At 40.3% G+C, this 13,825-nt stretch overlaps 1 protein-coding gene across 1 annotated transcript; it reads left to right on the forward strand.

The window, feature by feature from the left end:
• The first annotated feature begins 1,037 nt into the window (after positions 1-1,037).
• ankrd13a (ankyrin repeat domain 13A) lies at positions 1,038-9,153 on the forward strand. The gene is made up of 15 exons (XM_015972643.3): positions 1,038-1,317; positions 2,091-2,226; positions 2,455-2,579; positions 2,659-2,704; positions 3,141-3,284; positions 3,368-3,557; positions 4,595-4,661; positions 4,773-4,854; positions 4,936-4,997; positions 5,087-5,217; positions 7,874-8,031; positions 8,109-8,252; positions 8,338-8,498; positions 8,597-8,661; positions 8,734-9,153. The coding sequence occupies exons 1-15, from the start codon at positions 1,210-1,212 to the stop codon at positions 8,921-8,923; spliced, it is 1,809 nt and encodes a 602-aa protein (XP_015828129.3). The 5' UTR covers positions 1,038-1,209; the 3' UTR covers positions 8,924-9,153.
• The last annotated feature ends 4,672 nt before the right edge of the window (positions 9,154-13,825 follow it).

Consider the following 13,825-nt stretch of genomic DNA (forward strand, 5'->3'; position numbering starts at 1 on the left):
ACAGCCTAGACTGGCAGGAAATAAACCCTGTAATAACAACATTACTACACAAATTACGCCTCTTGGTTAAACAGTAATGTATAAGCAATTAAAATATTTATATTTATTGTTTGGGGGTATATTTAGCTTATTTAAACCTAAAAACAGCGCAAAATCATGTCTATTGTTAACCTGAGAGGGAAAATTGAGGGCAATAAAACACTGCTGCTCACAGAGACGCAGAAGGTGCGTTTGATCTATTAACCTTGTAGCACGGTGGAATAGTTGAATTTACACCTAATTTAAAACTTTACACACCACAAGTATGATTTCTGCCTTGTTCATAAAATAGGTGCGGGGCTGGAGTTATTTTTGCACATGATTGATCTCATTGATTAAAGGTTTTAATTCATCGTGCATAACAAAACATTAAATAACTCTCTGAGAAAATTACCACATAAATACATGAATTAAAAATATATAATAACAAAAGTGAAGAAGTGCCATATAATGCAATATGTAATATTTATTAATATTAAATATGATTCGGGAGGTGATTCTACGGACGGTGCAGTGTTACATTTTTAACCTCCCCAAAACGTAAAAGTAACGAGGATATGTCAGTCAAATCTGTGATTTTATTCATTCAAGCACAATGCTTACCTTTTATTTAATTTATTTTTACATTCTACAACAAGATGAATGCTAAGAATTAAATATTGAATGTTTAAAATATGCTCAGCTAAGGCGTTTGTATATTTTAGACATGATTCTTATCCCCCCATGCTAACATGTCAAATGGTTTCGTCCAAACTGGAACCGTCTATCAATAAATAAATAACAACAGCGCCTTTTGTTCCAAAATCGTGACTTTGTTTTGTGTCTTCAAAATTAAAACTTATTTTTACGTTTAATTTATTATAATTCTATAATTTGTTTTAATCATGATTAAAAAAAACGTGATTGTGTATAGGGTTAGGTAAGTAGGACACCCCTGTCATTACGAGGTTGCTCTTCCTGGCACTTCCTTGTTCAAAAGTTTTTTTTTTTATGGGAAGGCTCCAGGGGAGAAAGTTGGTCATCAGATTGTGTTTCTAACTTAAATTCTACGGTCATCTCTGAAGACGTGGACTATGCGTGTCGCATATTTTGATTTAACTAGCTACGGCAGCTGATTTGATGGGTGGTTTTTAACGACTGTCAGCGGTGAAAGGCTGGAGAAAGAGGAAGATGTCGATGGCTAACGTTAGCGAAGACATCCGAGAGAAGTTTCCTCTTCATTCCGCTGTTTGGGAGAATGATTTCAGGAAACTGGAGGAGGAATTACGATCGCTGCAGGTTAGTAGATGCGACGAACTTTTTATTATCCACACATCTGTGTTTTAGTGGTTAAACAAAACGAAACCGGAGTTAGCTGTTTGGTGGCCTTAGTTGAAAGTAGGCCATTGATGTTGACAGATGCTGCTGACACACACACACACACACACACACACACACACACACACACACACACACACACACACACACACACACACACACACAGTCTGAAATATTATAGATCAAACTGAGTGGTTCAAGGTTAACATCCTTCATAGACGTAATAATACAGACATGGGCGAACCATAAATGACACATATAACATGGGATAATAATATTTAAGAATATGTGTTTATTAGTTGTTTATTACTCATATATTTTTTATTTATTGCATCTAGTGTGAAATAACTGAGCACAAAATCAGCCTTATGATGTATTTTTATTTTAAAATCGTTAAAAGGCCGTATAAATCAGCGTTACTCACTCGTACCTGTAGTCTCTCTTGCATTGTGATACATTTTGTGTCGTATTGCCAGATCTTACCAATACACACCTCAAGTTTTCACAGTGTAATTTGCTCAGATCACCAACTATTAACATAGTTATTATATAGTGACTTGTATGAGAAACGTGCATGAAGCTGTTATTGTGGTAAGTACAGTCAGTCATTTACTATTATCAGCAAACGCTTAAATGATTAGTTAGATTGTTGTTTAGTTACAAATCCTGCACAAAATATACGTTTATCATCATCTGGTGTTTAACTATTTAAATTATCTGATATTTTTCCTCAGAATGAAATTGAGACTATGGACCCTAGGGGTCGGACCCCTTTGCACCTGGCTGTGTCCCTGGGACACCTGGAGACCGTAAGAGTCCTCCTGAGACATGGCGCTCAAGTAACTAAAGAAAATGCCCATAACTGGACAGGTTAGCTCTACACCTGAATAAGATGACAGATGAAATAACTCTCTGGGTTTCTTCATCACTTAGAACCCTTCATATATTTTTAATGGGATTTCTGATTTATGCATAGCACACTCTTTATTGTTTCGGTGAAACAGTTACTGTTGCAGTGAGGTTTTGTAATGGGGAATGTGCTATGTTGGTCCTTAAAAAGGTTTAGTGGTTTTCCGAACGCTTGTTTTTTGTGTGTAGTGCTACAGGAAGCGGTCAGCACTGGAGATCCGGAGATGGTTCAGTTAGTGCTTCAACGCAGAGACTACCTCAAAGCCTCCACTGCTCTGGGAGGAGTGCCTGAACTGCTGCTGAAGATCCGAGAGGTTGTTACCCATTCGTGTGTGTGAGCCTGGAAACAATTACCTGACAAATAAGCATGGGTCTGATTTTATTTATCTCCAGTCTCCAGACTTTTATATGGAAATGAAGTGGGAATTTACCAGCTGGAGTAAGTTTTTCTTTTATTATTATATTTTAGAAGTTTAGAGAAAAGGTTTCCCTGATTTGAACATTGATGTTCTTTTGTGTGCAGGGGTTTCCCTGATTCATGGTAATATCGGCTAAGTAGAGTTTATTTTGTTTTGTTGCCACCGATTACCCCAGTTGTGTTAATTAAGTCTCTATTGGTTCATTTTCTTTTGTGTAAATAAATGTGTTTAAGTTTAGCTTTTAACATCCCAGACAAGCCCCCATTTGTTACCCCAGGACCCCTCGATAGCATGGGTTGTAACAGTCATTCAAGTCAGAGGAAGCATTTCTAACGATGTAGCACCTGATGACTGGCTTAGAATGCTTCATCAGAGCCTACAGGTCAAAGGACATACCTACAAGTTTATCGAACCACATTCTTTTCATTGGGATGTTTTCTCACACGGTTGTTTTAGTTCCTCTTCTGTCCCGGATTTGTCCGAGTGACGTTTGCCGCATTTGGAAAAGTGGCGCCTGCCTGCGAGTGGACACCACTCTCCTCGGATTTGAAAACATGACCTGGATCAGAGGTCGCCGAAGTTACATCTTCAGAGGAGACGGTGTGTGTTTGAATCACAACACCAAAATCCCCAATTCTGTTTATGAAAGCTATTTCTGTAAAGGGCTGTTTGTATGCTGACAGAGTCATGTGCTGAGCTGATGGAGATGAACCACGATGATGGAGTTGTTGACGTCGAGCGCTTCAACATATCTCAAGAAGTAGAGGATGTCACGCTGGAGTCGATGCAGCCAGCTGAGCAGGAAGTTGCCAAAAGACTAACAACACCTATTGTCAACACCTACTTAGACACCAAGAATATTGCTTTTGAAAGGTAAAGATTTTTATTTATTTTAATTTCCTTTTTGTCTCAGAGCACAAAAGGATTAAACTCCATAGATGTTCCATTTCTTTTAGTCTCTTTTGTTTTCATATAATTTATTATGGTCATAGTTTTACCAGGCAGATTATTACCATATTAATCTTCCATGTTCATTTTTTTTCAGTAGACAAGGCAATTTATTTATACAGCACATTTCAAACACAGGGCAATTCAATGTGCTTTACAATTAGCATTAAATGGCACAACAACAAACACGAAAACACAAATTAAAAATATCCACAGATAAAATTATAATTTATAGCTAACAGGAAAACACAGAATTATGGTTGAGCAACTGTAACACGTTACAGTGGAGACGATGCAGCATAAGAAACCATTTAAAGGCTGATGAGTGCATTAGGGTTTTAAGTTTTCATTTAAACAACACTAGATTTGGGGCAGATCTGAGGTCCTGGGGAAGCTGATTCCATATGTGTGCAGCATAGTAACTAAATGCATCTCCACCATGTTTGGTTCTGACCCGAGGTTCTACCAGCTGATTGTTTCCAAGGGATCTCAGAGCCCTATTGGGTGTATATACAGGAATGAGATCGGACATGTGTTTTGGTCCCATGCCATTGAGTGATTTATAAACTAGTAGGAGCACTTTGAAATCTATTCTGTAGTTTACTGGTAACCAGTGTAGAGATCTAAGAACAGGAGTGATGTGCTCCATTCTCCTAGTTCTTGTTAAGACTCTAGCAGCAGCATTCTGAACAAGCTGCTGTTGCTTCACAGCTTTTTTGGAAGGACCAGTTAGAAGACCATTGCAATAGTCCAGCCGACTAGAAATAAAAGCATGAATGAAAGTCTGGTCTGGACATGAGACCTCGAACTCTTGATATTTGATGAAGGTGATAAAACGCTGATTTAGTTATTGCCTTAATATGTCCAGAGAAGCTCAGGTCTGAGTCAATGAGGACACCAACATTTCTAACTTATATCTCCACCAATGATCTTTTTTTTTTTTTTTTTTTTTTTTTCCACAGGAGCAAGTCAGGAATTTGGGGTTGGAAAACTGATAAAACAGAAGTTGTCAATGGATTTGAATCGAAGGTTAGTCCACATGGGCTTTTGAACTTCTATATTTCTATGAATTAAAAAAAATAATTTCACTGGAAACTGTGTTTTTATTCCATGATAATTAAATCGTGGTTGTTTTCTCAGGTTTTCAATGTCAACAACGTAAACGTTGTCATCAGAACACGAACGGAGCATTTAACAGATGAGGAGAAAACCAGGATTAAAAGTTGGTGCAAATGTTTGCCTCCAACATGCGTCCGTTACACATTATGCTTTTAAAACTACATCTGACTTTTTCTGTTCAAAGGTGAAAGGAACGTTTTAGAGTCTCTGCTGGGAACCGTGGAGCAGCACATCAGTGCACAGGGGGTGAGTTGTGTAGTCTGTCAACACCTAATAAATAACGGAAGTTTGTCTCCACTCAGTGACTCATTCCAGGTGATTGCTTGAAATTTCAGGACCTAACTCTTGAGTATGCAACAGCCACAAATCCCACCGCTATCACCCCAGAGGAATATTTTGACCCCGACTTTGACCTGGGTGACAGAGACATCGGCCGCCCTATTGAACTCACCATTCGAACACAGAAGTAAGTTGGATTTATATTCATTTAAAGCAGCAATCTGGAGTTTTCCACCTTTCAGGAATTATGCATGATGTTCTAAAATCCTAAAAAAGTGACAGTCTCACCCTGTTCTGTGATATATTGTAGGCACTATGTAAATTTGTTTATGTTGCTAAGCCCACCCTCAATCAGATAGAGCCCTATGCAGATTGAATTGAGCGGCGCTCAGCATTAGTTTATAGTGCATGCATTTGCAGAAGTTGGCAACATTTCTTTTGGACAAGTAAGACTACAAAATATATAAATTAGGGGTGGAACTCGATTAAAAAGATTAATCTAATTAATTAGAGGCTTTGTAGTTACTTAATATTGATTAATCACATTTTAATCGTTCAAGACAATTTGCCCCCAAGCAATTTTTTTTTTATTAAAAATCATGTTAGTAAGGCAGAGATGATACACCTGCACTTTAATGAGTATATTTCTATAACCACAAGGTCTATTTGATTACTTTGGTCTCAATGTGGGATTTTTTGGGATGTGTAAATATTAGTATGTGTTATTGATTACGTGTAAATAGACATGGAATATTGTTAATGTTGTGTACTGAACTGAACACTAGGTGGCAGCAGAGCACTGCTAATATATATAGAGGTGTAGCGTAGAGTTCAGGGGCCTCATTTATCAAGCTTGCTTACGCACAAAATGGGGTCGGAAAACTGCGTAAGCAACTTTCCATGCAAACTTTGGGATTTATCAAAGAAAACTTAGCAGAAAAATGTGCGCAACTTAAAGTTGACTAAGGACCTGGCTTACGCACATTTTGGACATGGAGAGCACCTGCAGTGCTGCTGCTGAGAAGGATACAATTATGAAATCCTGCAGCATTATCACTTGTACTGCTTCGTTTTTACACAAAACAAGACCCCCCACACGCACACGCGCGCGCGTACACACACATGCGAGCACACTCACACAACAAACACGAGCGCAAACACACACACACACACACACACACACACACACACACACACACACACACACACACACAGCCTGAAGCGCAGAATACGGAATGCAGAATATCAGCAGGGGGACAGATTGAGACAGAATGTCATGCATCTGTGACAGTGTGTGTGTCCTGTCACTGTGACTGACTGATCATGCGCCCTGGCTACTTGGACAGGGGAGATCTCCGTTTGGGTGACTGCGTGCATGACTTTCACCCGGAAGTCTGGGGATCGAATCCCGATTGGACCTTTTTTTTTTTTTCCGCCACAGATCTCTGAAGAATTCACATCATTGACGGCTTCAGCAACGCTGTGCCACTCCGTGGATTTTCTCTTATTTGTTTCGCAAAAGCACTTCCTTTCATATCTCCACCTCACCCACAAGTACCTCAATTTCTGCTTGTGAAATAGCGCTTCCTTGATCTGCCTTGATCTACGGTCGCCATGTCATTGGCGGAGCGCTGCAACAGCCAGTTTATGTATATGCATGAGATCCACAAGGCACTTTGCATTGACTATTTATGGCAGTAAGTGGGCGTGGTGAGGGCGGGATGTGACTAAAATGCAGCTGGGAAACATTCTCGTTAGTCTTTGATTTATGAAGCAGAGATTGCGTGCAGCTGTGCGTACTCCATGTTTGATAGATCACAAACCTACTTGGCGTAAGTACTTTTTTTTTTTTGCTGCACTTAAGTACGGTTTTAGTAAGGATTCTATGCAATGTTTGATAAATGAGACCCCAGGTGAAGTTCTGCTGAGGGTTACAAGATGAATGCTGCATGCTTGTCCCTCCTGCTGTAATAAAGTTCATATGGATAATGTTACTGCCTGCCTGCTTTCTACTGACTACATGAAGAGTGATTTAAGATTCATTTAAGTATAGTTGTAGTTGTTTGGAGCACATAAAAAAGGTTTATATGTTCTTGTAGCCCAGGCTCTACAGTTTTGTTAGAGGTGATATTTATTGATATACAGGGCAAAATGTTTGATCCTCAACTTTTTAGCCCCTGCAATTGGGGATTCATTTTTTAAACACATACATTTTTTCTAATTAAATAACCATAATTAACATGTTTAGTTTCCGCCCCTAATGAAATATGAATAAACAATTAGTTTTAGCTCTGCTGTCTGGCTAGAGGTGCGCACTACAAATGAGAGGCGTTGCTTCCAACTGTAATCACGAAAATAGGGAGAGGGGCTTACGGTGCAATACATTTTCCTACCTCTAGATGGTGTCATCGGACAAAAACTCCAAGCAATGATAAATGACTTGCATTGTACAGTATAGCACTTTTCAGAGCCAGAGGACTCTAAAGCACTTCACACTACAGTGTATCATTCATTCATTCACACACTCATTCACACTCTGATGGTAATGAGCTACAGTGTAGCCACAGCTGCCCTGGGTCACACTGACAGAGGTGAGGCTGCTGTATACAGGCACCACCTGTCTCTCTGACCACCACCAGCAGGCGAGGTGGGTTAGGCGTCTTTCCCAAGGACACAACAGCAGGATTCTCTGGGCGGGAGTGAGTATCGATCCTACAACCCTGCCTCCTGAGCTACTGCTGCCCCTAGATTTCTGTCTAGATTTCTGCTTTAATAGATTTGTACATTTTTTTTCTCTTTTAAGTATATTTGAGGAATTTGTTGTGTGATTTTCTTTTCATTAGGTTCAAAGGAACATTGTGGATGAGCGAGGAGCATCCCCTCTCCCTGGTGGAGCAGGTGACCCCCGTCATTGACCTCATGGCACGGACCAGTTCCCATTTTGCACGGCTACGAGATTTCGTCACCCTGAATTTCCCCCCCGGATTTCCTGTTAAAATAGGTGTGTGACATTTCCAGTAGTTCTTGGTTATCAAGGCTGCATTTTAAGGAGCTTTTTGATTCTTTTTTCTCTTATAGAGATCCCCCTGTTTCATGTGCTTAATGCCAGAATAACATTTGGTAATCTAAATAAGTGCCGCACTGAAAAAGACGAAGAAGAAGAAGTGGGCACATCGGCAGCTACCACGCCATCATCTACTATGGAGGATTTAGCATCAACAGGTAGCAAACAAGCCAGAATTGTTGATTTTTAAGAGTTATTGATTTTTATTTTATTTTAACCTCATCCTGGGTTTTATCCGCTCAGCACCGTCTCAGTTCCAGGTGTGTCCCTCAGTGTTCGAGGTGCCGGCGAGTTATCAACGCAGAGGGGGCAGCCGTCACACGCCTGCGCCCAACAATGATGAGGAGCTTTTGCAGTACGCCATCCATCAGAGTCTCCTAGATTCTCAGCGAGGCCCAGGCCAGGTCAGCACACTCACTGATTTTGTTTATTTAGTAGATCACAGCTTTGTTTTGCATTCTCCTGCATCCTTTTCATGCCTGTTGGGTTTATGTGGTTGCAGCAGGGGATCTGGGACAATGCTAATGGGGAATTTGCAGATTTAGTGCCAATCAGCCAAAATGACGGGTAGGAACAGGTTTGAATAATAATAAATGCGGTAGAGCAAAATTTGACATAATTATTTGAATGTCCTTCTAGGAGTATCCCAGAGGGGGTGCTGGTGGATTATGAAGATGCTTCCTACACGCCAACCACTTCCATCTCTGATTCAGAGCTCCGCCTGGCCATGGAGCTCTCAGCTCAAGCTCAAGAGGAAGAGGAGAGGAGGAGGAAGCAGGAGGAGGAGGAGCTGGAGAGGATTTTGCAGCTATCGCTCACTGACAAATAAAAAGGGAATTTTTTATAACTTTTCCAGATCCAGAAGCAACCAACACACCTCAGATTTTCCTCCTAACCTCCTCCTATGCAACCACAGATTATTTTCTGTAATGACATGACCTCGTGCATGTAAAAGTAAACTCCTTTATTTTCCAGAAGGTATTTTTGATAAGGCCATACACTTTTCTATAATTCCAGTTTGAGATTTAATTTTAAGTCACTTGTTCCGGTCCAGAAACTTGCAGCGGCATCCATCGCCATGTTGGATATGAAGGTTCTATGAACAAAAATGTTTTAGTGGATTTGGAGCTGTGGCACATCAAGTAAAAGAAATCAAACTTCTTCTTTTTTTTATCTTCTCAGCACATGCTGCGTCTAATATTTTAGAGAACCAGAAGAAGAACCTCTTTCTGGGGGAATCTTTGAGGAGTGTGGACCGAAAACGCCAGCTTTAAGGATGAGGCGTCTTCCTGGATAATGAAAATCTCAGGGTTTCAACGTTTTAGATGACCCTTTTTGCTTTGAAATAATTCATCAGTTTATTTCTTGCTTCCATTTTAGCTTGGTAACGATGGTGCAGGACGGTACTACTCCCGCATATCACTCTAAACTAAATCATGACTTCAGAAAGTTGGGATCGTTGAGCCAAATATTTATTTAGAAATTAATTTCTGTGTGATTTGGTGAATGTACAGTCTGATGATGGGTGGATAAAAAAGGCTTGACAGGGAACTTTAAAATCAGCTGCATGGTGACAGATCTGTGCTGGAACAAGGATGAGCGCCAGGTTACCTTAAGTTTTAATACTTGCCCTTAATATGCAGTTTTAGGGGAGGGGGTATTTTTTAAACCGTCACCTCAGTTCCGAAATGCAATAACCAAGACTCTGTGGATTTACAACTTTTCTAGAAAGTTACTGTAGCAGCGACTGTTTGCATTTTGTAGCCGTGAACAATTGGAAGCCTCTGTCTCAGATGGAGCACGTTCAGCTGCAGGATTTACATGCATGTGCCAAGGATTGCTCTGCAAAGTCGAGGTTCAATAGATTCATGCCGTGCCACGAGGTCTAAATTTCCTGAAAAAACATTTTTTATTAAAAGGATTTTTGTATCTAAATCAGTAAAGAGTAACAGAGTGACTGAGTCACGTGCTTTAACAACTTTTGGTGATTTCACTGACAGCCGACCACTTTTTGAAGCTCTGGTTTTCTGCTTTGATGCATTTTCAACTCAACCAAGTGGCCGAACTAGTGACCACTCGGCTTCGACGAGGCGAAAAGGTTTCTGTAACGCGCCGTTTCTGCTTGGATATAATTTTAATCTGTTGTTGTTTTAAAAGAGAATGTCTGTTTGAAAAATGCTGTTTTTAAAACGTTCTAAAATAAAAGCACTTTATTCCATGAAGAGTAGTGTGTGTGTGTGTGTGTGTGTGTGTGTGTGTGTGTGTGTGTGTGTGTGTGTGTGTGTGTGTGTGTGTGTGTGTGTGTGTGTGTGTTGAATTACAATTGGGATGGTGAACTAAAATTAATCTTGCCATTTGTCTTCATTTTTGAGTAATAAAAACTTCTCAAATCTAACTTTCTTGATTTATCTGCATTGAAATGATTGTTTTTATCTTTGTTTTTTGCTTTTTTTAAAAGTTCATTCCCAACCTCTCCAATATAATTCTGTGAGCACTTTGGATAATTCACAGCAGAACACACAAAGGACTCTCAAGCACTACAGTTTCTGTAAAATAAATAAGTTTTCATACAACATTTTTCATGTTTTGTTAAACTATTTTTATATTCACCAGTTCACAAAACTGGCGACTGGTTGTATTTTATGCTATTTTTCATTTTTTACATTTATATTAACACAAAGCATTAACTCATACATGGTCTGTGTATTTAAACTCATTTAAATGTGAAAAATTATGAAAATAGTTATTTCTAGGTTGTTAATTAGGATACAGAATGTGGTTTTAATGTTTTGATCTTACAATAAGCTTTAATCAGTTTGAATCAGCCAAACTGATGTTGATCAAAGCTGTGATCATTTTGCTACTTTGTTGGATTTATGCATCAGTTTTTAAATGCATCATTAACTGAATTAAATCCATTTAATAACAGATTTTCCTTCAGATATGAAGTCTGAATAAATTAGGACAAAACAGAAAGAAAAACATAGAAAAGAAGATTCACACATGAACATTATATACTGTTTTAAAAAAAATTTCATTTTTAATAAATAAATAAATAAATATGCATCCAACAGTAGAATTTCAAAAGTTTTCAAACGCCAGCACATTATTTGTTTTTGGCTCATCATCCAGCAGCAGTGTGGACATTCCCACCCACCCCAAAATAAAAATAAAAATTACTTAATATGTCGTTGGAGAAAAGGTTTGCTGGATTCAGGACAGATTCAGATGTTTTTCTTTCATCCCGTGTGAAATGCAGATGTGTTTTGTCCTTTTCCAGCTGTTTTATCCCCATTTCTTCTCCAGAGACGAAATTCATCACAGCCGATGGGAACTTGCCCTAGACCATTTCTGAAAATCACTTTCTAAAGGTAGATCTCTGATAGTATGGCATGTGTCCCCTTTGTCCATGTTCACTTTCTGTCTTCATCCAGATCTTCGGACCTTTGGAACCATATTCCGTTGTTTACACGATCAAGACAAACGCAAACACATTTCTAAAACCTGAAACATTTCAAGCGTTTTTATCAGCAGGACTTCCTGGTGACAGATGTCAGAGACCGTCTGATCGTGTCCGGACGTCCTTTCCCTGGTCAGCGACGGGACAGCGGTTTGTACACACACACAGCCATGATGATCATCAACAGCAGCAGGACAGCGAGCACGCTCCCCATGATGACTGGAAAAAACACACGTGCGCGCGCTCCTTTATTAGTGATCACAATTAAAAACAACAGGCCCTGAAACAGCCTGCCAGGGTCTCATTCCAGACTCTGGGGCTTCAGTCTGGATCCATCGGGTCTTACCTAAGTTCTGCTTCTGCAGCACCTCATAAGGTCGCTCTGTCAGCCTGGACTCGTCCTGCTGAGCGCTGATTATCACAATAAAACTCATGATTACAGCTGGAGGGATGAGAGGCAACATCATAGTGGTGGAGGAGAGGATGGCGGCTTCCCCTTCCACTGCTTCAGGGTCCTAAAGCCGGTGAGGTTCTGCTATCATATGGTTAAAGGTGACATTATGCAAAACTCACATCAGTTTGTGCTGCCATGTGGGTCTTTACTGTCTCCATAAACATTCCGTGTTGTGAAAAACAAAAAATAAAAATATGTTAATGCCATGACTCCCAGTCTTTCACCCTCCTCTGCCTCTGCTGCCTCCTCATCAAGCCCTCAGCCACTTCATTCATCTCACCTGTCCCTGTCATCAGCTCATTACACACACCTGCTCCCCCTGCTATATATTCACCAGCCAGCCACCAGTCCCCCGACAGATTATTGAACACTTTTTGTTAGTAGATCTTCCAGCCTTGCACCTTGCCTTACTGCCTCTGGACCTCGTTTTTTCGACTGACCCCTGCCTTGAACTCTGCCTGCCACCACGACCCTCGCCTGTCTACTACCACGTCTCCAGCCTGCTCCCTGTACCTGCTTGTCCCGACCTGGTTTTGACCCACGCCTCCTCTCCGACTCTGTCTCCTGCCTCGCCCTCCTCGGGTACGCCACATCTAATAAAGACTTTTTATTGAACTTTTACTGTGTTTAGTGTCATCACGGGGCTTCCAAGTTCTGGTCGTGACAGTTAATCTGTTTTCTGTCAGTGTTGCTTTTAAGAATTGTGTGCCTAAAACAAACTTTTTCAAAAAGTCCTTGTTTGTGATGTCACAAATAGGAAATAAAAATAGAACCACTTCTCTCTGCAAGAGAAAGCTGCTGCTGGAGGAGCAGCAGCTCTACTCTGAGCCCCTCCCTCATGTTGAGCTTCTAAGCTTATAGTAGCCTGAGCGGTGAATGGGTGGGAGTGGCCAGAGGCAGCACCGTGTTTTGTTAAAGTGGCAGAGCCCTGAAATAGCTCACTATGGAAGGTACTGAAACTTTCAAGAATAAAACTGCTGAAATTTCTTTATGTGAGCGAGAATTAGAGTAAACAACTTCATGAACATGTTTTTTACTGATCATAAAACAATTACAATTCAAGACAAAAAGCCATACTGTGCCCTCTTTATCCTTTGTTTATTTAACACATCTGCATTGGTCTTTAGTAGGAACGAATGCCTTGTAAGTTGTACTTTGGAGAAACAAAGCTCCGGTGCTCCTGTTTCAGGTAGAAGTGAGCCACATCAAAGCTGAGCTTCAGGCTGCAGGATTTGGAGTCATATTCCCTGATATTTGGACATCTTGTCTCGGATTGGATAACAGCAACTTGACTCTGACTCTGCTTTGCAACGCTGATGTTTTATCTCCACAAACATCACAATTCTATCGTGTAATGGAGTTGCTAATTGTTACGGCCAGCTGTAGTATTAGAAAGTAACACGAGTAGGCAAGAATTCCTTTTTCAAGCTTTATTCAAACCTGTGTCACATGTAGCAGTATCAGGCATCCATCTTAACTCCCCCTGCACTTCTTCTCTCCTACCTGTTGTTCTATCCTATCCTGCCCCCTAGTGGTAGACATCACGCTAATGCTAACAGTTAGCTACCACTAGCCGAGACATTCTCTGCTGTTTCCCGGATGCTAAAACAACAACAGCGTTCACCGTCTCGAGTCAAGATCAAGAGTCCATGAATGTTACAGTGTGACGTAGATGTGTCAGGCTTTACAAATCCTGGAGTTTCACCATGTATTTTCTCAGAAGCTAATGCAGGAGATCAGTGTAGGAGGCTATTTTCATGTTCGGCCTGTGCAAAGAACTCAGTGACTGATTATAATCAGCTATAAAATAAAAAAAT

Source organism: Nothobranchius furzeri, chromosome 17 (genome assembly GCF_043380555.1).
Source record: "Nothobranchius furzeri strain GRZ-AD chromosome 17, NfurGRZ-RIMD1, whole genome shotgun sequence".
Taxonomy (NCBI): Eukaryota; Metazoa; Chordata; class Actinopteri; order Cyprinodontiformes; family Nothobranchiidae; genus Nothobranchius; species Nothobranchius furzeri.

Coding starts and splice junctions, on each gene's coding strand:
- ankrd13a (XM_015972643.3), top strand. CDS start 1,210: ATGTCGATGGCTAACGTTAGCGAAGACATCCGAGAGAAGTTTCCTCTT. Junction 2,227..2,454: donor AAATGCCCATAACTGGACAG/GTTAGCTCTACA, acceptor TTTTGTGTGTAG/TGCTACAGGAAGCGGTCAGC. Junction 8,499..8,596: donor CTCAGCGAGGCCCAGGCCAG/GTCAGCACACTC, acceptor ATGTGGTTGCAG/CAGGGGATCTGGGACAATGC.